Source organism: Lepus europaeus, chromosome 4 (assembly GCF_033115175.1).
Source record: "Lepus europaeus isolate LE1 chromosome 4, mLepTim1.pri, whole genome shotgun sequence".
NCBI lineage: Eukaryota > Metazoa > Chordata > Mammalia > Lagomorpha > Leporidae > Lepus > Lepus europaeus.
This window is the reverse complement of record NC_084830.1, coordinates 138791457-138814981: the sequence shown is the minus strand read 5'-3', so window position 1 is coordinate 138814981 and position 23525 is coordinate 138791457. Positions and strand designations below refer to the sequence as shown.

The following is a 23525-nucleotide window of genomic DNA, read 5'->3' as shown; positions in this document are numbered from 1 at the left end:
GTAGAGCAACTATTATATTTTAACTAAGAGAGACCATAAAATAATGGTCAGTCATTCTTTAATTCTGCACATTATTTTGAAGCTAATAAAAGGAAAAAAGACAAGTGAAAAGGAACAGAAAGTGCAAAGTATGGCTGAATGAAGAATACAAGTTTCAAACATTAGGGTTTGGGAAGCACTGACTATGGTTCCTTGTCTATCTGCTATAGTTTATGTATGTCTTAATACAACAGGCATTTAGTGAGTGACTAATTTGCCACATAAAGATGGCAAAGACACCATTCCCATCCTCAAGAAACTCACAGATTAAAAAGACTGCACAAAACAAGAAAGAATATTTTCAGGCTAGTTGTAGTCATATGTGTGTTTATGAGGGGCACCGAAGAGGAACAGCCTACGTGTTTAGTTCTGATTACAAAGTAATGATTCTCTTCAGGCAATGTCTTTCAAAGGATTTTGTTGACATTTGAAGTTGTGAGACAAACTGCTTTGGCCAATCTTTGTTATTCCTACGCCCAATGTTTCTGGAAAGGTAAAAATGTATTATTTTGGTGGTCACAAAAGGTGCTCCCACTTTTCCCTTTGGTCACATGGGGTTGTGTCACAGGTGAAAGGCCCGATACATGGATCAATCTAGAACAGTGAGGTGAAGAGCGACTGCTAAAATCCTGGTTTTTGTCAACTGTTGAATGTTTAACTTTGCCCATGAAGTAGTGAAGAATCCCAACAAAATCCATGGTTGTATATCTCAACACTTTTTCTTGAAGAATGAATGAAAGGAAAATGAAAAATTTAAATAAGCCACTAAATGAAAACTTACAAATACATACACAAACAAAAATTGGTTGCAGCCTTTGAGTTTGCTGAAAGCCACGCGGTGGCGCTGCAGGCTAAAGAGTTGAGGAAAAACTTGATCTGAGGTTGCTACGGAAGTCACTGACAACAAAGGCAGATGACGGCAGATGGGCTGAGAAGAAAAGCTGCAGCAGCCCAGAGTAGGGGAAGAGGGAAAACATCTTCGATCCTTGCCACTACACGGCATAGGTCTGGAGCTGGAGACTGCTGTTTCTGCTGGGTGCTGTGACTGTGACCAACATCGACAAAAGAAGCAGTTATGGAGGCCAGAGAGTTGCACTTCCGGAGACAAAGGCAAGTCCTATTTCTCTTTCTGTTTTGGGGAGAAGCCTTGGCAGGTTCTGGGGTCCGGCGTTATTCAGTGACAGAGGAAACAGAAAGAGGATCGTTTGTGATCAATCTGGCAAAGGATCTGGGACTACGGGAGGGGGAAATGGCTGAAAGGAGAACCAGGGTGATTTCAGATGATAACAAACAACACTTGCTCCTGGATTCGCGTACTGGGGACTTGCTCACAAATGAGAAGCTGGACAGGGAGGAACTGTGCGGCCCCACGGAGCCCTGTGTGCTGTATTTCCAAATCTTAATGGATGACCCCTTTAAGATTTACCGGGCTGAACTGAGAGTCAAGGACATAAACGATCATTCACCTGTGTTTCGAGACAAAGAAATGGTCTTAAAAGTTCTAGAGAATACAGTTGAAGGGACAGCGTTTCGACTAGAAAGAGGGCAGGATTCAGACGGAGGACATAATGGCATCCAAAACTATACGATAAACTCCAACTCTTTTTTCCATATTAAAATTAGCGACGGTGAAGAAGGCATGATATATCCAGAGCTAGTGTTGGACAAAGCGCTGGACTGGGAGGAGCAGCAGGAGCTCAGTTTAACACTCACAGCTCTGGATGGTGGGTCTCCACCCAGGTCTGGAACCACCTCCATACGAATTGTGGTCCTGGATGTCAACGACAACCCCCCACGGTTTCCCTACGAGCTCTATGAGACCCAAGTTCCAGAAGACAGCCCCATAGGGTCACTGATTATTAAAGTATCTGCAGGAGATGCAGATTCAGGAGTTAATGGAGAGGTTTCCTATTCATTCTTTGATGCTTCCGAAGATATTCGAACAACCTTTCAAATCAATCCTTTTTCTGGGGAAATCATTCTTGGAGCATTGCTTGATTATGAGATAGTCAAGTCTTACAGAATAAATGTGCAGGCAATGGATGGTGGAGGGCTTTCAGCAAGGTGCACGGTTTTGGTGGAGGTGTCAGACACCAATGACAACGCCCCTGAGCTGAGCATATCGTCACTTTCCAACCACATTGCTGAGAACTCTCCTGAGACAGTGCTGGCTGTTTTTAAAATTAAAGACAGGGACTCCGGAGAAAACGGGAAGATGGTATGTTATATTCAGGAAAACCTGCCTTTCGTTCTGAAACCCACTGTAGACAACTTTTACATTCTAATGACAGAAGGACCGCTGGACAGAGAAAGTCGAGATGAGTACAACATCACCATCACCGTGTCCGACCTGGGCACGCCCAGGCTGACGACCCGGCACCACGTCGCGGTGCAAGTGTCCGACGTGAACGACAACGCCCCGGTCTTCAGCCAGGCCGCCTACACCCTGCTGGTGCGCGAGAACAACAGCCCCGGGCTGCTCATCGGCTCCGTGAGCGCCAGCGACAGGGACGCGGGCGCCAACGCGCAGCTCACCTACTCGCTGCTGCCGCCGCCGCCCCAGCCACAGCCGCAGCCGCAGCCGCCCCAGCCGCCGCAGCCCGACGTGGCGGCGCTCGTGTCGGTGCACGCGGACAGCGGGCAGCTGTACGCGCTGCGCGCGCTCGACTACGAGGCCCTGCGCGCCTTCGAGTTCGGCGTGCGCGCCGCCGACCGCGGCTCCCCGGCGCTGAGCAGCGAGGCGCGCGTGCGCGTGCAGCTGCTGGACGCCAACGACCACGCGCCGGCCGTGCTGTACCCGCCGGCCAACGGCTCGGCCGCCTGCCCCGAGCTGGTGCCGCGCGCGGCCGACGCGGGCTACCTGGTGAGCAAGGTGGTGGCGGTGGACGGCGACGCGGGCCAGAACGCCTGGCTGTCGTTCGAGCTGCTCAAGGCCACGGAGCCCGGGCTGTTCGGCGTGTGGGCGCACAGCGGCGAGGTGCGCACGGCGCGGCCGCTGAGCGAGCGCGACGCGGCCCGGCAGCGGCTGCTGGTGCTGGTGCGGGACCACGGCGAGCCGCCGCTGTCGGCCAGCGTCACGCTGCACGTGCTGCTGGTGGACGGCTTCTCGCAGCCCTACGTGGCGCTGCCCGACGCGGCGGCGGCGGCGGCCGAGCCGGCGCGGCCCGACTGGCTCACGGTGCAGCTGGTGGTGGCGCTGGCGGCGGTGTCGTCGCTCCTGGTGCTGAGTGTGCTGGCGCTGGTGGCGGCGCGGCTGTGCGGCGGGGGCGGGGTGGGTGGCGGGGCGGGGTGTGCGCTTGGCGTTGGCGGCGGCGGCGTTGGCGGCGGCGCGGGTGCGGAGGGCCGCTTCCCGGGGCCGCTGCTGGACGTGAGCGGCGGCGGGACGCTGTCGCACAGCTACCAGTACGAGGTGCGCCTGACGGGCGACGCTGGGACCGGGGAGTTCAAGTTTCTGCAGCCTATCTTGCCTAAGGAACAGGGCCTTGGGAAGAATAGTGAAGAACATCCCACCTTTTAAAACAATTTTGCATGTAATTTTAAGTGAAATTTTCTTCGTTTTCTTGTTCTTTTGAAATGTTAAGTACTAATATTTAATTTTTTCGTCCCTTCAGTTAAAGTTTTATGGAATCCCACTAATTTTAAGTATTCACAATGACTCTGGTCTACATTTTACAGTGGTTTTTCATAATTTTGCATTGTCTTGATTTATAATACATTTTATAAATTGTAGCTTTAAAGGCTGACCCCCTTCCGGCGTGCCAGGGTTTGTTTACTATTATTTCTCCTTCTAGAAAGCCGGGTTTTTTGCTTTTCTCCTAGTGTGGTTCAGAGCCTGCATCTCCTGATCCTAACTCCCTGTCTGTTGTACTGCATTCATGTAAGAAAATATATCTGCACTTCCAACCTTATTCTTTATTCATGTTTTTGAAGCATGTCACAAGTTCTAAATCATAGCATGTAAAATGAATGAAATATTACTCTATTACTGTGCCCATGGCAAATGAAGCAGGCCATTTAAAAATTCTGTGTTGGACTTCAATAATCTTTGTAAAATTGCTATTATTTTATTTCCTTTAAACACATTACTGTTTCTTGGCTCACATTTTCTTGCTGGTGTAGGAAATATATTAAGATTTATAATGGAAATACAGTGTAGTAACCTGCATGACACTACACATTTTTAAAACAATTTGAAAATTTGTGTGTGAGACTATTTTGGCCTGTTGGAAAGATATTCACTTTACAGTTTGCTTTTAAATGTAATTGTTAAATGTTAAAATGAAGATTAGCTAAAGCTTATAAAGAAAATGAATAGTTTCATCAGTCTCTATGTCCTTCTACAGAGTGGGCATTTCTAGAATTAATATCAATATCTCTAAATAATATGTTTATTATTATATCTTGGTGATCAGTTTTATATTTTAATTGGTTCTTGCTAGGATAAGAAAAGTAGTTCATTTTCCAACTAACAAATATACTACACACACTACAATTCCCATTTCCTATTCATCCTTTGAAATTGTCAGTTTTTGAAAGTTAAATTATTAGTTAATGTCTGTATTACTAAAATTTCATCAAATATACATTCATATGATTATAATTCCTTTCTTGAAAAGCTTCTTTACTGGAGTTGGTAAATTTTTTTGCACTTACTTAGTTTTCTATTTATTGCTATTGGCTTTTCACATTCCCTTTCTTGAATATCAATCTTTCTCCTCAAAATACTCAAATATATCAGATATCTCTTAATCATGTTTATCTCCTGGAGATTTTTCACCCAAATATCTGTTTCATTTATGCTGGTTGCTAAATAGGCTCTCATCATGGAACTTTTTTCTTTTGAAATTTTCCCGTTTTGATCCTCTTTTACAAGATGCACTATGTTCTTCCTTATTCAGCTAACATACATCTCTCATTAACTTCAAAAAATGGATGCAGAGAAGGTAAAAAAAATTGAGACCTGGGATCATGAAGTTATCTTTCTTTTTCATTTGAATGATACTTTGTGTGTAAAATTCTATACTGAAACTTTTTAGAAGAACTCTAAAGCATGATTCCTTTTCCTGACTGCATGTGGAGTTTATTAAAAGGAGGGACTTCAATTTCTTTTCGTGTGATTTTTTTTTTCTTTCTGGAAACATTGAAAACCTTTAGTACTGGCTGCCCATTATTCACTGTTATGGTCACGTGGATGCATGACATGTTTAGAGTGTCACTTTCTGTTCTGAGAAATGTTCTTGTTTTGTTCATAACTTCCCCCTTGACTTTTCTATGGTCTTACTTTAATCAGAATCGCACTTAAATGTTGGACCTCTAGGATTGATTGTGTAAGACTTCCATTTCTTTCAACATTTACCCTACTTGTTTGGACAGTGTATTAGATCTCCTTCTTTTTTTGAGCTTTTCTTCTGTAAGTACTCTTTTGGATTCTGGTTTTTATAGTATCCTGTTACAGATTTATAAATGTGATATCAGCTCACACTATAATTTATTCTTTTAACTTTATTATGCAAAAATGCATTACATAGTGTTGTTATATTCATTTTTAAAATGAGAATGAGTCAAGGGAAGTTAAGAATTTGTCCAAAGTTATGATGCTAGTAAGGGGCACTTAAGTTTTTTTTTTTTTTAAGATTTATTTATTTATTTATTTGAAAGAGTTACAGAGAAGGGGAGAGGGCAGACAAATTTTCCATCCACTGGTTCATTCCCCAAATGGCCAAAACAGCTGGAGCTGGGCCCATGCAAATCCAGGAGCTTCTTCCAAGTCCCTCATGTGGGTGGCAGGGATCCAAGCAGCTAGGACATCTTCCACTGCTTTCCCAGGTGCATTAGGAGGGAGCTGGATCTGAAGTGGAGCAGCCAGGTCTCAAACCAGCACACATTTTGGATACCGGCACTGCAGGCAGAGGCTTTACCCACTATGCCACAGTGCTGGCTCCTTGGGGCATTACGTCTTAATCTATTCTTAATCTTAATAATAAGAACACATATTTCATGTACTTACTATTAAAATTAGATGGATAAGGGCCAGCACTGTGGTTTAAGTGGGTAAAGCTGCCGCGTGCAGTGCTGGCATCCCATATGGGCACCAGTTCAAGTCCTGGCTGCTCCACTTCCAACACAGCTCTCTGCTATGGCCTGGGAAGCAGTGGGAGATGGCCCAAGTCCTTGGGTCCCTGCACCCACATGGGAGACCTGGAAGAAGCTCCTGGCTCCTGGCTTTGGATTGACGCAGCTCCAGCTGTTGCAACCATCTGAGGAGTGAACCAGTGGATGGAAGACCTCTCTCTCTCTGCCTCTCTTTCTCTCTCTGTGTAACTCTGCCTTTCAAATAAATAAATAAACCTTTAAAAAATTAAATGGATAAATGCATATGAAGCACTTAGAATAATGGGTGGCACACAGTGAGTACTAAATAATTATTAGTAGCGTTGATTTCTCAATTAAATTTTATTTATCTGAAGATATTAATCACACATCTTGAAAGGCTTTCTTCTACTTTCTATGTTATATCTGGTTTCTCTTCTTCCTTTTTCCCTGTGGTGGTATTGGTGGTTTTGGCATTTGTTTCATGTCATCTGCATTTCCCCAATGTCTTGTCATCCTTGCTTGTCTTCTGCTTTTTAAGAAGTATGATATGTCACAGTGCTGACACTTTACTCTGTGAGTGAATGGGGTCTGACACTGGCAAGGATTCACTCCATTGTAACTCTGCTGCATGGGGCTCTTACCTTGGAAGACCCTGAAACATCTGTATATGTACATCTTTATTTGGTCCTTTCATCTTCTCTAGGGTAGGATTCTATGATACGCACTGTTTGGGGGTCAGGAAGGCTCAGGTGTACACCTTGCATCCAATAATGACAGTATTGCATGGCAAAAGACTGCATGAAAAGATTTTGCTTAATTTACCTTCCTTATTTTTAGTTTCACACCTCACATTTGCACTGCATCCTACCAGGGTCTCCAAGACTAGGGAAAGTTCTGTTTAATTTCTCAAGAGAATCAGTTTTCCATTGCCTATCTTAGAATTACCTTCCTATTTTGGTATGATGGTGAGAGTAATAGAGAATTAAATTCTGCCATATACCTACTTTTTTAAAAATAGCTTTTTGTCAGTCCTTAACTAACTTCAGTCTTCTTATTATCTGGTCCCTCCAAATATATACCTATATGGGATTACTTGAGACAAACCCACTTGTTTCTCCAGTGCAGGAACGTTAAACATTTCTTGGAACTGCTACATTGATTTGCTTTCTGTCATGAAAAAAATGTGTTTACTTGTGCATTCTTAGTCTTTGTTAGTTTGCCTTATTCCTTGTCATTTTAGTGGGTGTTTTAAAAGGAGGCGAAATGACTATATCTAGTCAGTTCATGTAATTTCCAATTTCTACCTATTTGTGCTGATTGATTTTTCAATCATGTATCTAATTTATATTTTTTGAACTGTAATATGAACCTAAAACTTTTAAATTTTCAATATTTTATATCTTTCATCATTTTTTTAAGTATACGTTTACTTTCTCCTTTAGTGGCCATCACTGATGAGCTCCTTAGCATCTGTTCCAAATGTCTTCTCTCAGTATGTAGTAATCAGGCACTTTGGCTAGGACTGAAACCACTCCAAGCTTAGAAGGTGGCCCCAGACACCATTAAATGAAACTAGCATTTCTTTATGAGAAGCTGGAACGACAGTATGGATTTATGTAGTGTGTTCCGCCACAACATTTCACTTCATTTTCTACCAATGCACAATTCATTGCTATTAAGGAACTCTCTAGAGATGCCTTCTCGTGATATAGCAGTTCTCTGGTATGTGCCGTCTCATGGTTCACCCAGTTTCACCCTCTCTGAGAGAACTTCCACAGTGAGGCAGGTGTACTCTTTCCTTCCCATGTGAGTCAGGGAGGTGGAGCCAAGACGGGATTTCACTCAGCTTGACAATCAGTTACACCCTCTATGTTCCTAGTTTACAGTCTTCTCAGAGAGATTACAAACTGCTGGAGACTCTAGGCACAACTTGTATTTCTGTTTTCTTAACAACTAAGCACATTTGGTCGTGTGAAGAGCGGGGAGGAATACTTCATAAATGTTTTAAAATAAATAAGTTTATCACAAAATATAAAGAATATAGACTATTTATTATGAAAGGTAGAATGTATTTGTAATCAAACACAGTAACAGCATTTGTTTCCAGAGAACCTTTATGTGAATAGAATTCAGGCAGCTTTCATCAAACTGTGAAAATCTGTGGCGTCGCATGGTGGCGCTGCAGGATAAGATCGGGAAAAAACTAAACCGGATGACGCTGTGGATGCGCCCAGGGCACACAAAAAGACTGACGAGCCAGGCATCAGGGGCGACCTGGAAGCCATTCAGTAAGGCTCAAGTGCTTAGGCGTCTGAGGACTTGGTGGACAAATTAGAGGTCCGCTGCAGCCATTCTTCAGAGAGCGTTCGTGACGGGAGCCATGGAGGACGGAGGGGCAGGCGCTCAGCGGACCAGGCAAGTCGTGCTTCTCTTTGTTGTGCTGGGAATGGCTCAGGCTGCCTCTGAGCCTGGGCGCTTTTCGGTGGCCGAGGAAGTGCACAGTGGGAGTTGTGTGGGCAATTTGGCAAAGGACCTGGGCCTGGAGGTGGGTGAGCTGTCCTCCCGGGAAGCTCGGGTGGTCTCTAACGATAACAAGCAGCCTTTGCGGCTGGACACAGACACTGGGGATTTGATCCTCGGCGAACCGCTCGACCGGGAGGAGCTCTGCGGCTCCACGGAGCCCTGTGTGCTGCACTTCCAGGTGATAATGAAAAATCCTTTGCAGTTTTTACGGATTGAGCTTCAGGTCATGGATATAAATGACCACTCTCCCGTCTTCTTAGAAAAAGAAGTGCTCCTGGAAATCCCAGAAACTAGCCCTGTTGGTGCTGTGTTCTTACTAGAGAGGGCACAGGATTTAGATGTTGGAATCAACGCTGTGAGCAGCTACATGATAAGCCCCAACTCTCATTTCCACCTTAAAATGAGAGTCTATCCAGACAGTGGCAAATACCCAGAGTTAGTCCAGGACAAGGCGCTAGATTACGAAGAGCAGCCCGAGCTCAGCTTCACCCTCACGGCTCTGGATGGCGGGTCTCCGCCCAGGTCCGGGACTGCCCTCGTTCGGGTGGTGGTCGTGGATACTAACGACAACTCCCCCGAGTTTGAGCAGCCATTCTATGAAGTGAAGATTCCGGAGAACAGCATCCTTGGCTCTTCAGTTGTCACTGCCTCGGCTTGGGATTCTGACTCGGGAACAAATGGAGAAATAACCTATACCTTTTCCCATGCCTCAGAGGATATTCGCAAGACGTTTGACATTAATCGAAAATCTGGAGAAGTTACTCTAACGGGACCTTTAGATTATGAAACAACTCAATCGTACTCAATCATCATTCAAGCCACAGATGGGGGTGGACTCTTTGGGAAATCCACAGTCAGAATTCAGGTAATGGATGTGAATGACAACGCTCCTGAGATCACCTTGTCCTCAATTAGCGGCCCAATTCCAGAAAATGCGCCTGAGACTGTGGTTATGGTCTTTAGTATCCGAGACAGAGACTCTGGGGACAATGGGAAGATGGTTAGTTCCGTGCCAGAGGACCTCCCATTCGTGTTAAAGTCTTCATTTGCTAATTACTACACCCTGGTAACCGATGGAGCGCTGGACAGGGAGGCCAGGGCCGAGTACAACATCACCATCACCGTGTCCGACCTGGGCGCGCCCAGGCTGACGACCCAGCACCACGTCGCGGTGCAGGTGTCCGACGTGAACGACAACGCCCCGGTCTTCAGCCAGGCCGCCTACACCCTGCTGGTGCGCGAGAACAACAGCCCCGGGCTGCTCATCGGCTCCGTGAGCGCCAGCGACAGGGACGCGGGCGCCAACGCGCAGCTCACCTACTCGCTGCTGCCGCCGCCGCCCCAGCCACAGCCGCAGCCGCAGCCGCCCCAGCCGCCGCAGCCCGACGTGGCGGCGCTCGTGTCGGTGCACGCGGACAGCGGGCAGCTGTACGCGCTGCGCGCGCTCGACTACGAGGCCCTGCGCGCCTTCGAGTTCGGCGTGCGCGCCGCCGACCGCGGCTCCCCGGCGCTGAGCAGCGAGGCGCGCGTGCGCGTGCAGCTGCTGGACGCCAACGACCACGCGCCGGCCGTGCTGTACCCGCCGGCCAACGGCTCGGCCGCCTGCCCCGAGCTGGTGCCGCGCGCGGCCGACGCGGGCTACCTGGTGAGCAAGGTGGTGGCGGTGGACGGCGACGCGGGCCAGAACGCCTGGCTGTCGTTCGAGCTGCTCAAGGCCACGGAGCCCGGGCTGTTCGGCGTGTGGGCGCACAGCGGCGAGGTGCGCACGGCGCGGCCGCTGAGCGAGCGCGACGCGGCCCGGCAGCGGCTGCTGGTGCTGGTGCGGGACCACGGCGAGCCGCCGCTGTCGGCCAGCGTCACGCTGCACGTGCTGCTGGTGGACGGCTTCTCGCAGCCCTACGTGGCGCTGCCCGACGCGGCGGCGGCGGCGGCCGAGCCGGCGCGGCCCGACTGGCTCACGGTGCAGCTGGTGGTGGCGCTGGCGGCGGTGTCGTCGCTCCTGGTGCTGAGTGTGCTGGCGCTGGTGGCGGCGCGGCTGTGCGGCGGGGGCGGGGGCGGGGGCGGGGTGGGTGTCGGGGCGGGGTGTGCGCTTGGCGTTGGCGGCGGCGGCGTTGGCGGCGGCGCGGGTGCGGAGGGCCGCTTCCCGGGGCCGCTGCTGGACGTGAGCGGCGGCGGGACGCTGTCGCACAGCTACCAGTACGAGGTGCGCCTGACGGGCGACGCTGGGACCGGGGAGTTCAAGTTCATGAAGCCCATTAGCCCCAACCTTACAACCCAATACCCCGGGAAAGAAATAGAGGAAGCTCCCACTTTCCACAATGCGTTTGGATTCAATATTCAGTGACAATCATTGATTTTATATTGCCTATGTGTGCTATTTTTGGCACTGTGTGTGCTTTAAATTGCCTTGATGTTGCGTTTATATTTTATTGGCATTGTGTTCTCACCTTTGTTTTTCAATAGGCATTTGTAGTTGTAATGAAGTGGTTACTACCTTGGAGGTCTTAATTTATAATTATTTTGCCTTCTTTATTGACATCAAATCATTCTCATTAAATTTCACTCACAATTATGCTTATGGTAAAATAAAACTACACTTTAAAAGTAGTTTATATTCAAGCATTTGTTCATTTGAATCTTTTTGCAGTTTTTTTTTCTTGTGGTTTAGTAATGGCAGCGATTCAGAAATATCTTTCTGAAATTCACTGAATTTTTAGTTATCATTAAAAATGTTTACCAGTGTTAAAAATAAATTTGAAAAGGCCGGCGCTGTGGCTCACTAGGCTAATCCTCTGCCTTGCGGCGCCAGCACAGTGGGTTCTAGTCCTGTCCAATCCTGTTCTGTCCTGGTTGCCCCTCTTCCAGGCCAGCTCTCTGCTGTGGCCAGGGAGTGCAGTGGAGGATGGCCCAGGTCCTTGGGCCCTGCACCCCATGGGAGACCAGGATAAGCACCTGGCTCCTGCCATCGGATCAGCGCGGTGCGCCGGCCACAGCGCACCTGCCACGGCGGCCATTGGAGGGTGAACCAACGGCAAAAGGAAGACCTTTCTCTGTGTCTCTCTCTCACTGTCCATTCTGCCTATCAAAAAAGAAAAAAATAAAAAATAAAAAGATGGTAAAAAAATTTTTGAAAAAAATATTCTATGGTCCAACCATTAACTGTAAAAACCTGGTTAGAAAAGGCCAAAAGGCAAGCGACTCATTGGCTTTTCCTTATTCATTCTGGGGAGTGGAAAGACAGGTCAGGCTATGGCTGCTCACGGACTCTTCCAACGTGAAGTTGTAGTTTTCCATATGTATCACTAATGTTACAAAGCAAAAATGTGATTCAGTTGAATTCAGGCATCTGAATTATAATTTAACAACAAAATTACAAAGAAATATTTTATAGATTTGGTCAACCTTTTTTGATACAATCTGAAATTGCAATATTATTCCTTATTTAATTTTCAGATGTGATTATGATCCATTAAATGACATCTTGTCCTAATGAGTAGTAACCCAAAGTTTGACAATTACTTTTTGGAGGTATAAAAGTGTGATATGTGTGGAGCACTGAGAAATACCAAAAGGTAGTTCTTTGTGTTCTAATCCTTAATAAAAAGTTCAAACCAGGCCGGCGCCGTGGCTTAACAGGCTAATCCTCCGCCTTGCGGCGCTGGCACACCGGGTTCTAGTCCCGGTCGGGGCACCGTTCCTGTCCTGGTTGCCCCTCTTCCAGCCAGCTCTCTGCTATGGCCCGGGAAGGCAGTGGAGGATGGCCCAAGTCCTTGGGCCCTACACCCGCATGGGAGACCAGGAGAAGCACCTGGCTCCTGGCTTCAGATCAGCACAGTGCTAACAGCAAAAAGGAAGACCTTTCTCTCTCTCTCTCTCTCTCACTATCCACTCTGTCTGTCAAAAAAAAAAAGTTCAAACCATTGTATAAGGAAATTTGGCCTTCTGCTACATAGCCAGCAACAACCATTCTGCCCATAGTGGTCTGACAGTATGACCCAAAAGCCCTTCATGGTTTCCCATAAACTTCTTCATAAAGTTTAAAGTCAGTATATACCATGGAAGGAACATGTGGATGAACAAAATGAGTAAAGATAGTGAGAGAAGGCGGGGGGTGGGGTGGGGAGAATGGGCATGCAGGTTAGAGAGAAGGTAGGGAAAGAGGAAATGAACAGGGAAAAATTAAATGTTTGCTTCTAGTACCAGAAACTTTCTCTTGAAGATACTTCAAAACTTAAAATTATAGAATGGTTAAATATTAGTGCATTGATAATGCCAGGAGCTACAAGCTCTCGCTCTACTATATCCAAGATAACCTGATGTTTACACTTCTTAAAGGCTAAGCCTTCCTTAACGATTTGTTGAACTGTGCAGACTACCTTGTAGTCTGCATCCAAGAGGAATGAAGAGAACAGGGGTCAACCGTGTTGTGTGCCCTGAACTGTAATGCTGAGGTGGAAAGAGGAGTCCACACAGCTCAGGCAGGAAGGTGAAACCGAAGCAATGGCAGAGCAGAGGACCAGGTGCAGTTTCAGGTCTGCCCAGCGATCTGGGCAGCAGGACTTCTCTTTTGCTGGAAAGAACTATATGTTTCCTCACTCTAATGGAGGTTAGCCAAGTCTGCAGGAGCTCATATGCCCAGATTCAAGTAACCAACTAAGTCTCCTAAAATGTATTACAAAAACCAAAATTTTCTCTTATGCTTCACACATCTTATTTATAGCTAAATTTAAGCCAGTGTGTACAAATCAAGCTGCACTGGTCAATTTTACCCTAAATAGCTGTAAATGGTAAGATATTAAGGAAGTGGTTATTACCTCCAATGGAGGAAAGTCTACATGGAAAATCAGGACACAAGAACTGATGGAGCTTCCCAGAATGCATTTTCTTGAAAACCCTTACCAGTAAAAGCCACGTAACTGTTTAATTTGGAATTACTCAAGAGTATTGGGGAAAAAGGACCTGTGGACAGTCTGGCATACTCACACTCTTCTCATCTTCCTGTCAACCAAAGTCCTGGGTCCACTGATAATCTTAGAACATGACTTCTCAGTCCCTAGGACTGGACCTATATCACGATTAGTGTCCTAGCCATCTCCTGTACTTTTCTATCACCACAGATGTTATTTCTATGATAGTCTCAGGAATCTCCCTCTGAGAGCACTCTTCTCTGCCTTAACCCTCTCCTCTCATCCTGCTCTCCTCTCGCCTCTTGTCTTTGATCCTATCAATACCTGCATTCCATGATGTGGCTACCAGCTATCAACCTCTCCTGCTTCCCTGGGTTAACACTCCCAATCACTCTCACACTCATACTTCATTCCTGTGTTCAATTTTTCTTCACTCAAATCCCTGATGAAACTCCACTCTAGATGAATCCTCTCTAGTACCTGGGCTGCTGAACTCTATAAAACTTAGAAAAGTGTAAATCCACTGCCACTATGAATTTGTTATATCAAATTCAGTTGGGGTTTTGAGACCAAGAAATCCTTTTTTAGTTTTCTTAATCAGATTTCTATTCTCCACAACTATTTTAAAACCAACTTACCAGCCTGTGCTGTGGCTCACTAGGCTAATCCTCCACCTGCAGCACCAGTAACCTGGTTTCTAGTTCCAGTCGGGGCGCCAGAATCTGCCCCGGTTGCTCCTCTTCCAGGCCAGCTCTCTGCTGTGGCCCGGGAAGGCAGTGGAGGATGGCCCAAGTGCTTGGGCCCTGCACCCGCATGGGAGACCAGGAGGAGGCACCTGGCTCCTGGCTTCAGATCAGCGCAGCGTGCCTGCCATAGTGGCCATTTCCGGGGTGAACCAATGGAAGGAAGACCTTTCTGTCTCTCTCTCACTGTCTAACTCTGCCTGTCAAAAAAAAAAAAACTTAGTTTAAACTCCTTATCCTACCACTTACTCACATATCCCCTCTCCTTTATCAGATGAATGTGTAATCAACACATAGGAAAGAGACTCAGTCATTTGGAAATTATTTCAATTTCCTGTCCTGCAGGAATCCACACCTTTGACAGCATCTGTTCCTATGTGTTCCTCCTGTTGAGATCCCTTCTGCCCACCTAAGTCTAATCCCTTCATATACTGTCTCCATCCCATCCTTAACCACTTTTTGGGCCCTCACATTGATTACCTCCTCTGTATCTTACTTTTTTTTAAAAAAAATTATTTTATTTCTTTGAAAGACAGAGTTACAGAGAGAGGTAGAGCCAGAGAGAGAAGTCTTCCATTCTGCTGGTTCACTCCTCAACTTGCCACAATGACTGAAGCTGCGCTGATCCGAAGCCAGGAGCCAGGAGCTTCTTCTGGGTTTCCCATGTGGGTGCAGGGGCCCAAGGACTTGGGCTACCTTCCACTGCTTTCCCAGGCCATAGCACAGAGCTGGATCGGAAGAGGAGCTGAACCAGTGCCCATATGGGATGACAGTGCTGCAGGCTAGGGCCTTAACTTGCTGCACAATGGTGCCGGGGCCTGAGCATTTTACTTTTCTCCCTTGCTACCAAGTATTACACATTAGCACATTAAATGTGTTCAAGTTTCTCTAGTCTTCCCCCACCCCTCTAGTCCTAAAAGAACCCCTTAAGTCTGAATTCTCCTCAGATACCAATCTATTTCTTCTTTTTACAGCTTTTTCTTCTTTTATAAATTCCTTAAGTGTTGTCTATGTTCTTGTTCCCTCACCCTTCCCATTTGTCAACAAAGTACAATCTAATGTTCATCTCTACTAAAATTACCACTGTAAAGGTCATCAAACACTTAAAATATAAATTATGTAAAGGTTGCTGAAGCAAAGAAACGCAATTACACAATAGCTTGTCAAAATGTGTGTCTCCTACATGTGTCAGTTCAAATGTAAATGATAAAATATTCTCATTGTGTTTCTGGAATTGAATTTTGTTGTAACTGAACATTCCCTTGGGTGATGTCATATCTGCATGGCTGTAGCGGTGTCACTACTACCACCTTTGTGTTCCTGTGGCTTCACGGGGAGACATATTGAGATGTCTTCTCTTTTGCCTGGAAGTGGCAAACAAAATTTCTCACAATCCATTTATGAGAACTTAAGTCACTTGGCCACACCTAACCACAAGGGAGGCTGGGACAGGCCATGTTTCTGGGTGTAGTTCCATTACTGCAGAGGAAACCGAACCGTTTTTAACAGACACCATGAGTCCTCTGTAATGGCCATCTTCTTAAATCCAATAGATAATTTTAATGCATATTTTTTTCCTGACTGTTTGGAAGCATTTACTGCAGTTGCTCTTCCTTGTCTCCTTGAAATATTTTTTTTTTAATTTTTTTTTTATTTTTGACAGGCAGAGTGGACAGTGAGAGAGAGACAGAGAGAAAGGTCTTCCTTTTTGCCGTTGGTTCACCCTCCAATGGCCGCTGCGGTAGGCGCGCTGCGGCCGGCGCACCGCGCTGATCCGATGGCAGGAGCCAGGTGCTTCTCCTGGTCTCCCATGGGGTGCAGGGCCCAAGCACTTGGGCCATCCTCCACTGCACTCCCTGGCCACAGCAGAGAGCTGGCCTGGAAGAGGGGCAACCGGGACAGAATCGGTGCCCCGACCGGGACTAGAACCCGGTGTGCCGGCGCCGCAAGGCGGAGGATTAGCCTGTTGAGCCACGGCGCAGGCCTCCTTGAAATATTATTTACTTTTAGTTTCATTATTTTGAACTCTGGAGCTTCCCTTCTTCAGCCAAGACAAAGTACAGATGTGATCATTTTAATCAAATGTTTAAAATCCTACATTATATTTGTACTACACTTATGATAAAATCCAAGAATATGTGATAATACCTATGCAATCATCTATGTTCTTAACCTACTTTTTTCTTTAATCTCTTTTAAAAATATTGCCTATCCATGGTTTAAAGTTTGAGGCATCCTTACATTTCTATATTTTTCAAAATCCTTGTATGAAACATTTTCTCCTTCTCTTAACTAGCTTCTTCAGATCACAAAGTATAGTTTTCTATCTTAGGAAAGCTTTAACTTGTGTCCCCAAATCTGGGTTATATTTTAATCATTTTTAACAGATACTTAATGAGCAGTTACTAACCAATTTGTAAATAATATAACTCACTAGCTTCCTATGTTAATAATCGGGGAGGTAAATGCTATGTATCTGAGGAAAGAGGCACATGACTTGCTCAAACCTGTAGATAGAAAGTGGCAGCACCAGGATTCTAACGTTGACATTTTGGTCCCTGAACACATTTTCCTAACTACTATACTATACAGGGGAAAGATGTCCCTTCAGCTATTCCATATTATTATTTAGTTATGCATGAATTGTGACCCACTTTAATTACTCATCTGTCAATTTTTCTATTTCATGACATCCATAAAGACAAGAATTATCTCTAACTTCTTGTGCCACGTCCTCACATATGTATTTTTTAAATATGAAAGTAATTATATTACTAAATGAACTCAACAAATATTTACAAAAGTGGAGGAGATAATATATTTGTAATTGTTCATGAAATAGCCTGAAAAATACTGTTTCTTCAATACAGAATATTTCGATGGGTCCTTTTGTATCAAGAATTCAAAATAATAACATTAAATGCAATGTGTGGGTCTTATTTGGATTCCAATTCAAGCAAAACAATGGTAAAAGACATTTTGGAGACAACTGAGAAAACGATAAATATAGGCTGAGTAAAAATTATATAAAGGAATTATTACCACATTTTCTTTTTTAAAAAAGATTTATTTATTTATTTGAGAGGCAGGGTTACAGAGAAAGAGAGAGACAGAGATAAGTCTTCCATTTGCTGGTTCACTCCCCAAATGGCCACAATGGCTGGAGCTGGCAGACCTGAAGTCAGGAGTTTCTTCCAGGTCTCTCACATGGATGTAGGGGCTCAAGCACTTGGGCCATCTTCTGTCTTCCCAGGCCACAGCAGAGAGCTGGGTCAGAAGTGGAGCAGCCCGGACTTAAACTGGTGCCATATGGGATGCTGGAGCCACAGGCGAAAGCTTACTCTACTAGCCACAGCGCCGGCCCCACTAAATTTCCTTATTCTGATACTGGTATTATAGTTTGAGTCCTTATCCATTAGAGATATTAGTGGTGTATTTACAGGTAAAAATTATGATATCTGGGACTTGCTTTTGCACACTCCAGATGCATTCATGAATTTCCAAGTCAGAGGAAAATTTTTTAATGAAAAAATCCATAGAGACACATGGTGGCGCTACAGGATAAGAAAAACAGTCTTCAGGCTTCATTATTATTCAGAGCAGAGAAGAGCCAACCCCCTGAGAGGGAGGTATTAAGGATTGTCACCTGCAGAGCCGCCTGAGGGCTGCACCCTCTCCAGCGGTTTCCTATCAAGGAATCAGGCCTTCACTCACCAAAGTTAGAGCTGAGCCTGAAATTCTCCACAAAAGACGCTGTCAGGAGGAACCATGGAGGGCAGAGAGGCGCTCCCTCCGCGAGGAAGGCAAGTCCTGATTTTCTTTGTTTTGCTGGGATTGTGTCAGGCGGGTTCTGAATCTGTGCGATATTCCATGGCAGAGGAAACAGAAATTGGTTCTTTTGTGGCTCATCTGGCAAGGGACTTGGGGGTGGGGGTGGATGAACTGTCCTCGCGGGAGGCCCGGGTAGTGTCTGATGATAATGAGAACCACTTGCGCCTGGATCCGCTGACCGGCGATTTGCTCCTTAATGAGAAACTAGACCGGGAAGAGCTGTGCGGCACCACTGAGCCCTGTGTGCTGCCTTTTCAGGTGTTATTAAAAAACCCTTTACAGTTTTTTCGGGCTGAGCTACACATCAAAGATATAAATGATCACTCTCCCACATTCCTGGACAAGGAAATACTTGTGAAAATATCAGAAAATACTGCTATCGGAACCACATTTCTAATGGAGAGTGCTCAAGATATGGACATAGGAACCAATTGTCTGCAAAACTATACAATTAGTCCCAACTCTCATTTCTACATTAACATTCGAGACAGTGGTGATGGAAAGATATACCCAGAGCTGGTCCTACACAGAGCATTGGATCATGAGGAGGAACCCGAGCTCAGACTGACACTGACAGCAGTAGACGGTGGGGCCCCGCCCTTGTCTGGAACAACCTTGGTTCTCATTAAGGTCTTGGACATCAACGATAACTCCCCTGAGTTTGCTGAGAACCTCTATGAGGTGCAGGTGCCTGAGGACACAGACGTTGGCTCCCGGATTATCACTCTCTCTGCTAAGGATATAGATGCAGGAAGTTTTGGGAAAATTTCTTACACACTTTTCCATGCATCAGAAGATGTTCGGAAAACCTTTGAAATCGACCCAGTAACTGGGGAAGTTGGTCTGAAATCACACCTGGATTTTGAAGTAATACAAACGTACACTATAACTACTCAGGCAACAGACGGTGGGGGTCTCTCAGGAAAATGCACTCTTGTGATTAAGGTACTGGATGTAAACGACAACCCACCAGAAGTGACCATTTCATCAGTCACAAACAGCATTCCAGAAAACACACCAGAGACTCTTGTCGCCATCTTCAGTGTTCGAGATCCAGACTCTGGAGACAATGGAAGAATGGTTTGCTCTATTCAGGATGACCTCCCCTTCCTTTTGAAGCCCACTTTCAATAACTTCTACACCCTGGTAACGGATGGAGCGCTGGACAGGGAGGCCAGGGCCGAGTACAACATCACCATCACCGTGTCCGACCTGGGCACGCCCAGGATGACGACCCGGCACCACGTCGCGGTGCAGGTGTCCGACGTGAACGACAACGCCCCAGTCTTCAGCCAGGCCGCCTACACCCTGCTGGTGCGCGAGAACAACAGCCCCGGGCTGCTCATCGGCTCCGTGAGCGCCAGCGACAGGGACGCGGGCGCCAACGCGCAGCTCACCTACTCGCTGCTGCCGCCGCCCCAGTCGCAGCCGCCCCAGCCGCCCCAGCCGCCGCAGCCCGACGTGGCGGCGCTCGTGTCGGTGCACGCGGACAGCGGGCAGCTGTACGCGCTGCGCGCGCTCGACTACGAGGCCCTGCGCGCCTTCGAGTTCGGCGTGCGCGCCGCCGACCGCGGCTCCCCGGCGCTGAGCAGCGAGGCGCGCGTGCGCGTGCAGCTGCTGGACGCCAACGACCACGCGCCGGCCGTGCTGTACCCGCCGGCCAACGGCTCGGCCGCCTGCCCCGAGCTGGTGCCGCGCGCGGCCGACGCGGGCTACCTGGTGAGCAAGGTGGTGGCGGTGGACGGCGACGCGGGCCAGAACGCCTGGCTGTCGTTCGAGCTGCTCAAGGCCACGGAGCCCGGGCTGTTCGGCGTGTGGGCGCACAGCGGCGAGGTGCGCACGGCGCGGCCGCTGAGCGAGCGCGACGCGGCCCGGCAGCGGCTGCTGGTGCTGGTGCGGGACCACGGCGAGCCGCCGCTGTCGGCCAGCGTCACGCTGCACGTGCTGCTGGTGGACGGCTTCTCGCAGCCCTACGTGGCGCTGCCCGACGCGGCGGCGGCGGCCGAGCCGGCGCGGCCTGACTGGCTCACGGTGCAGCTGGTGGTGGCGCTGGCGGCGGTGTCGTCGCTCCTGGTGCTGAGTGTGCTGGCGCTGGTGGCGGCGCGGCTGTGCGGCGGGGGCGGGGGCGGGGGCGGGGGCGGGGTGGGTGGCGGGGCGGGGTGTGCGCTTGTCGTTGGCGGCGTTGGCGGCGGCGCGGGTGCGGAGGGCCGCTTCCCGGGGCCACTGCTGGACGTGAGCGGCGGCGGGACGCTGTCGCACAGCTACCAGTACGAGGTGCGCCTGACGGGCGACGCTGGGACCGGGGAGTTCAAGTTCATGAAGCCCATTAGCCCCAATCTTCAAGTCTCTGACGCTTGTAGGAATATAGAAGAAAGTGAAAACTTCCGTAATAGCTTCGGATTCAACATTGAATAATTTTTTTTAAACTTCTTATCTTTTATTCTCGTAAAACTGCTGATACTTTTTTGTCTAAACTTTAATGAATTTTAGATCATCTGGTAGTTGCATGCATTATTTCTTATGCTGTCTTCAGAGTTTCTTTAGAACTCATTCAATAACTGTGCATCCATGCTTTCTGGGTTTTTATTTAGTCAAAAGTGTATTAATGAAGTTACTACTACTTCTTGCTATGATAGTGATGTGCAAGACAATATTTTTAATTATTTGCATATGGAACCTAAAGTATTAAGACTATGTCATTATTAATTTACTTATACACACCATCAAAACATAGACAAATCAGAAATAAAAATGTTGAATGAGTACAAAGAATATTGGTTTTATTGCACTGTTTTATAAAATTTTTCATCATAAATGTAACATACTATCGCCTGTTTTTGATTTCTAGAGAAAGTTATTTTTCAAGAATTCATGTTGTAGCAACATTATAGTGATTACATTGTAAGTGATCGATTTCTTAAGTAGTTTTTTCTTTAAGTATTTTTGTTTTTTAATGCTTATCATGAGGAGTATTGTAATATTCTGGGCTTTGGTATTACTATATTGTTTTCTTTAAATATTTCAGATTTACTCATTTTTAATAGATTTATGTTTTTACTTGAGAGGCAGTTACAGAGAGAGGGAGAGAAAAAGAATATTCACCATCACTCTTGAAATGATGGCAACAGCAAGGGCTGGGCCAGGCCCAAGCCAGGAACCTAGAACTCCATCCAGATCTCCTATTTGAGTGCAGAGGCCCAAGCACTTGGGCCATCTTCTGCTGCTTTCCCAGGAATATTCACAGGGAGCTGGATCATAAGTGGAGCAACCTGGACTTGAACCTGTAGCCATATGGGAGGCTGGCGCTGCAGGCAGTGGCTTAACTATGCCAGAATGCCAGCCACCAGCCGTGTTTACTCATTTAAATTTGTATTTAGATTGTTCTTTACTAAAACAGATAATAGTTCATGGTCTCATCCTGAAGAACTTCATGAAAGAATAAAGGGCAAAAGCTTCTTAAGAAATTAAAATGGGGCGGGGGGGGGGCTGATGCTGTGGTGTAGTGGTCTAAGCCTCCACCTGCAGCACCAGCATCCCATATAGACACCAGTTCAAGTCCTGGCTGCTCCTCCTCCTATCTAGATCTCTGCTGTGGACTGGGAAAGCAGAAGATGGGCCAAATGCTTGGGCCCCTGCACATGCATGGGAGACACAGAGGAAGCTGCTGGTTCTGGCTCCAGATAGGCTCGGCTCCAGCCATTGTGGCCATTTGAAGAGAGAACAAGGAGATGGTTCTATCTCTTCATCTATATCTGTAACTCTACCTCTCAAATAAATAAATACAAAATCTTAAAAAATATGCTCAAATTAACATTTAAAAAAAAAGAAATTAAAATGAAGGGGTCAGCACTGTGGCATAGTGGGCCAAACCTCTGCCAGAGGTACCAGCATCCCGGCTGCTCCACTTCCCATCCAGCTCTCTGTCGTGGCCTGGGAAAGCAGTAGAAGATGGCCCAAGTGCTTGGGCCCCTGCACCTTCATGGGAGATCCAGAGGAAGCTCCCAGCTTCTGGTTTTGGATTGGCTCAGCTCCAGCCATTCTGGGCATTTGGGGAGTGAACCAGCAGATGGAAGGCTTTTCTCTCTGGCTCTTACCCTCTCTATCTGTAACTCTACCTCTCAAATAAATTTTTAAAAAGAAATTAAAATGAAGATTTAAACTGTTAAAAAGAGTTAAGTTTACTTCATCATTAAGAGTAAATGTGAAACATCATTTGTGATTTCAAAAATCTTTGGAGAATTGGTCCTCATTTATGATTTATAGGTACCTCACTAACAAATAATGTCTTAAATCTATAAGTGGTCAGTTAGATGGAGGGAAAGTAGAGATTTTCATAACTAGAATAAAGTGCATATATGGGGGCAAGTGTGCATATATATTTCTCTTTTCAAAAGTATTTACTTGAAAGAGTGACAGAGAAAGAGTGAGAGCTAGAGAGGGAGAATCTTCTGTCCACTTGTTCCCTCCCCAGATGCCTGCAACAGCCAGGGCTAGGCCAGACTGAAGTCAGAAGCCAGGCACTCCATCCAGGTTTCCAACTTGGGTGGAAAGGACTCAAATACTTGAGCCATCATCTGCTGCCTTCCCGGGTCCATTAGCAGGAAGCTGGATTGGAAAAGGAGTAGCCAGAATTTGAAGCGGACCATCTGATAATGAATTGTGGGCATCCCAAGTAGCGGCTTAACCTGCTGTGTCACTACCAGCCCCAGAATATAGATTTCTGTAATTGCCTTCATAAAATTAAATGCTATAGTATAGATGCTATAATAAAATGGAAATTGTTTTGTTGTATTTTAAAGATTCATAAATTGTAAGGCAGAATGACAGGAGAGACAAATCTTCCATTGATTGGTTCACTCTCCAAATGTCCTCAATAACTGGGGCTGGACCATCCCAAAGCCAAGAGCTAGGAACTCCATCCAGGTCTCCCATGTGGGTGGCAAGAACCCAAGTACTAGGGCCATCATCCACTCCTTACAGGTGCATTAGCAGAAAACTGGATTGGAAGCACACAAGAATAGCTCAGATTGAAATTGGCTCTCCAGTATGGAATGGCTTTAACCCCCTATGCTGCAACATGTGCTTGGTAAAATGGACTTTCACTTGGCATTGTGAAATAGATAAAACAAATTCCAGTTTCCTTTTTCCTTAGGAATCTTTTCTCATTCTGCCTCTTACAATCTTTTAAAAGATTAACCTGTTTTTTAATGATTTATTTATTTATTTTGAAAGTTACAGAGAGAGGGATCTTCCATCCACTGGTTCCCTCCTCAGGTTGCCAAAACAGCCAGGGCCAGGAGCCAGGAGCATCATCTGGGTCTCCCATATGGGTGTCAGGGCCCCAAACACTTGGACCACCTTCCACTGCTTTTCTCAGGCCATTAGCAGG

General features: G+C 46.6%; 3 protein-coding genes across 3 annotated transcripts; all 3 read left to right on the top strand.

The window, feature by feature from the left end:
• The first annotated feature begins 499 nt into the window (after positions 1 to 499).
• LOC133757967 (protocadherin beta-9-like) lies at positions 500 to 4363 on the top strand. Its single transcript, XM_062188981.1, has one exon. The coding sequence runs from the start codon at positions 1115 to 1117 to the stop codon at positions 3554 to 3556; it is 2442 nt and encodes an 813-aa protein (XP_062044965.1). The 5' UTR covers positions 500 to 1114; the 3' UTR covers positions 3557 to 4363.
• A 474-nt stretch (positions 4364 to 4837) lies between these two features.
• On the top strand, positions 4838 to 11151 carry LOC133757966 (protocadherin beta-11-like). The gene has a single exon (XM_062188980.1). The coding sequence runs from the start codon at positions 8513 to 8515 to the stop codon at positions 10997 to 10999; it is 2487 nt and encodes an 828-aa protein (XP_062044964.1). The 5' UTR covers positions 4838 to 8512; the 3' UTR covers positions 11000 to 11151.
• Positions 11152 to 17958: 6807 nt separating this feature from the next.
• On the top strand, positions 17959 to 20849 carry LOC133757965 (protocadherin beta-14-like). The gene has a single exon (XM_062188979.1). It carries the CDS (start codon positions 18074 to 18076, stop codon positions 20549 to 20551), a length of 2478 nt encoding a protein of 825 aa, XP_062044963.1. The 5' UTR covers positions 17959 to 18073; the 3' UTR covers positions 20552 to 20849.
• The last annotated feature ends 2676 nt before the right edge of the window (positions 20850 to 23525 follow it).

What these genes read in the sequence shown, in the direction of transcription:
- LOC133757967 (XM_062188981.1), top strand. Translation starts at nt 1,115, where the DNA reads ATGGAGGCCAGAGAGTTGCACTTCCGGAGACAAAGGCAAGTCCTATTT.
- LOC133757966 (XM_062188980.1), top strand. Translation starts at nt 8,513, where the DNA reads ATGGAGGACGGAGGGGCAGGCGCTCAGCGGACCAGGCAAGTCGTGCTT.
- LOC133757965 (XM_062188979.1), top strand. Translation starts at nt 18,074, where the DNA reads ATGGAGGGCAGAGAGGCGCTCCCTCCGCGAGGAAGGCAAGTCCTGATT.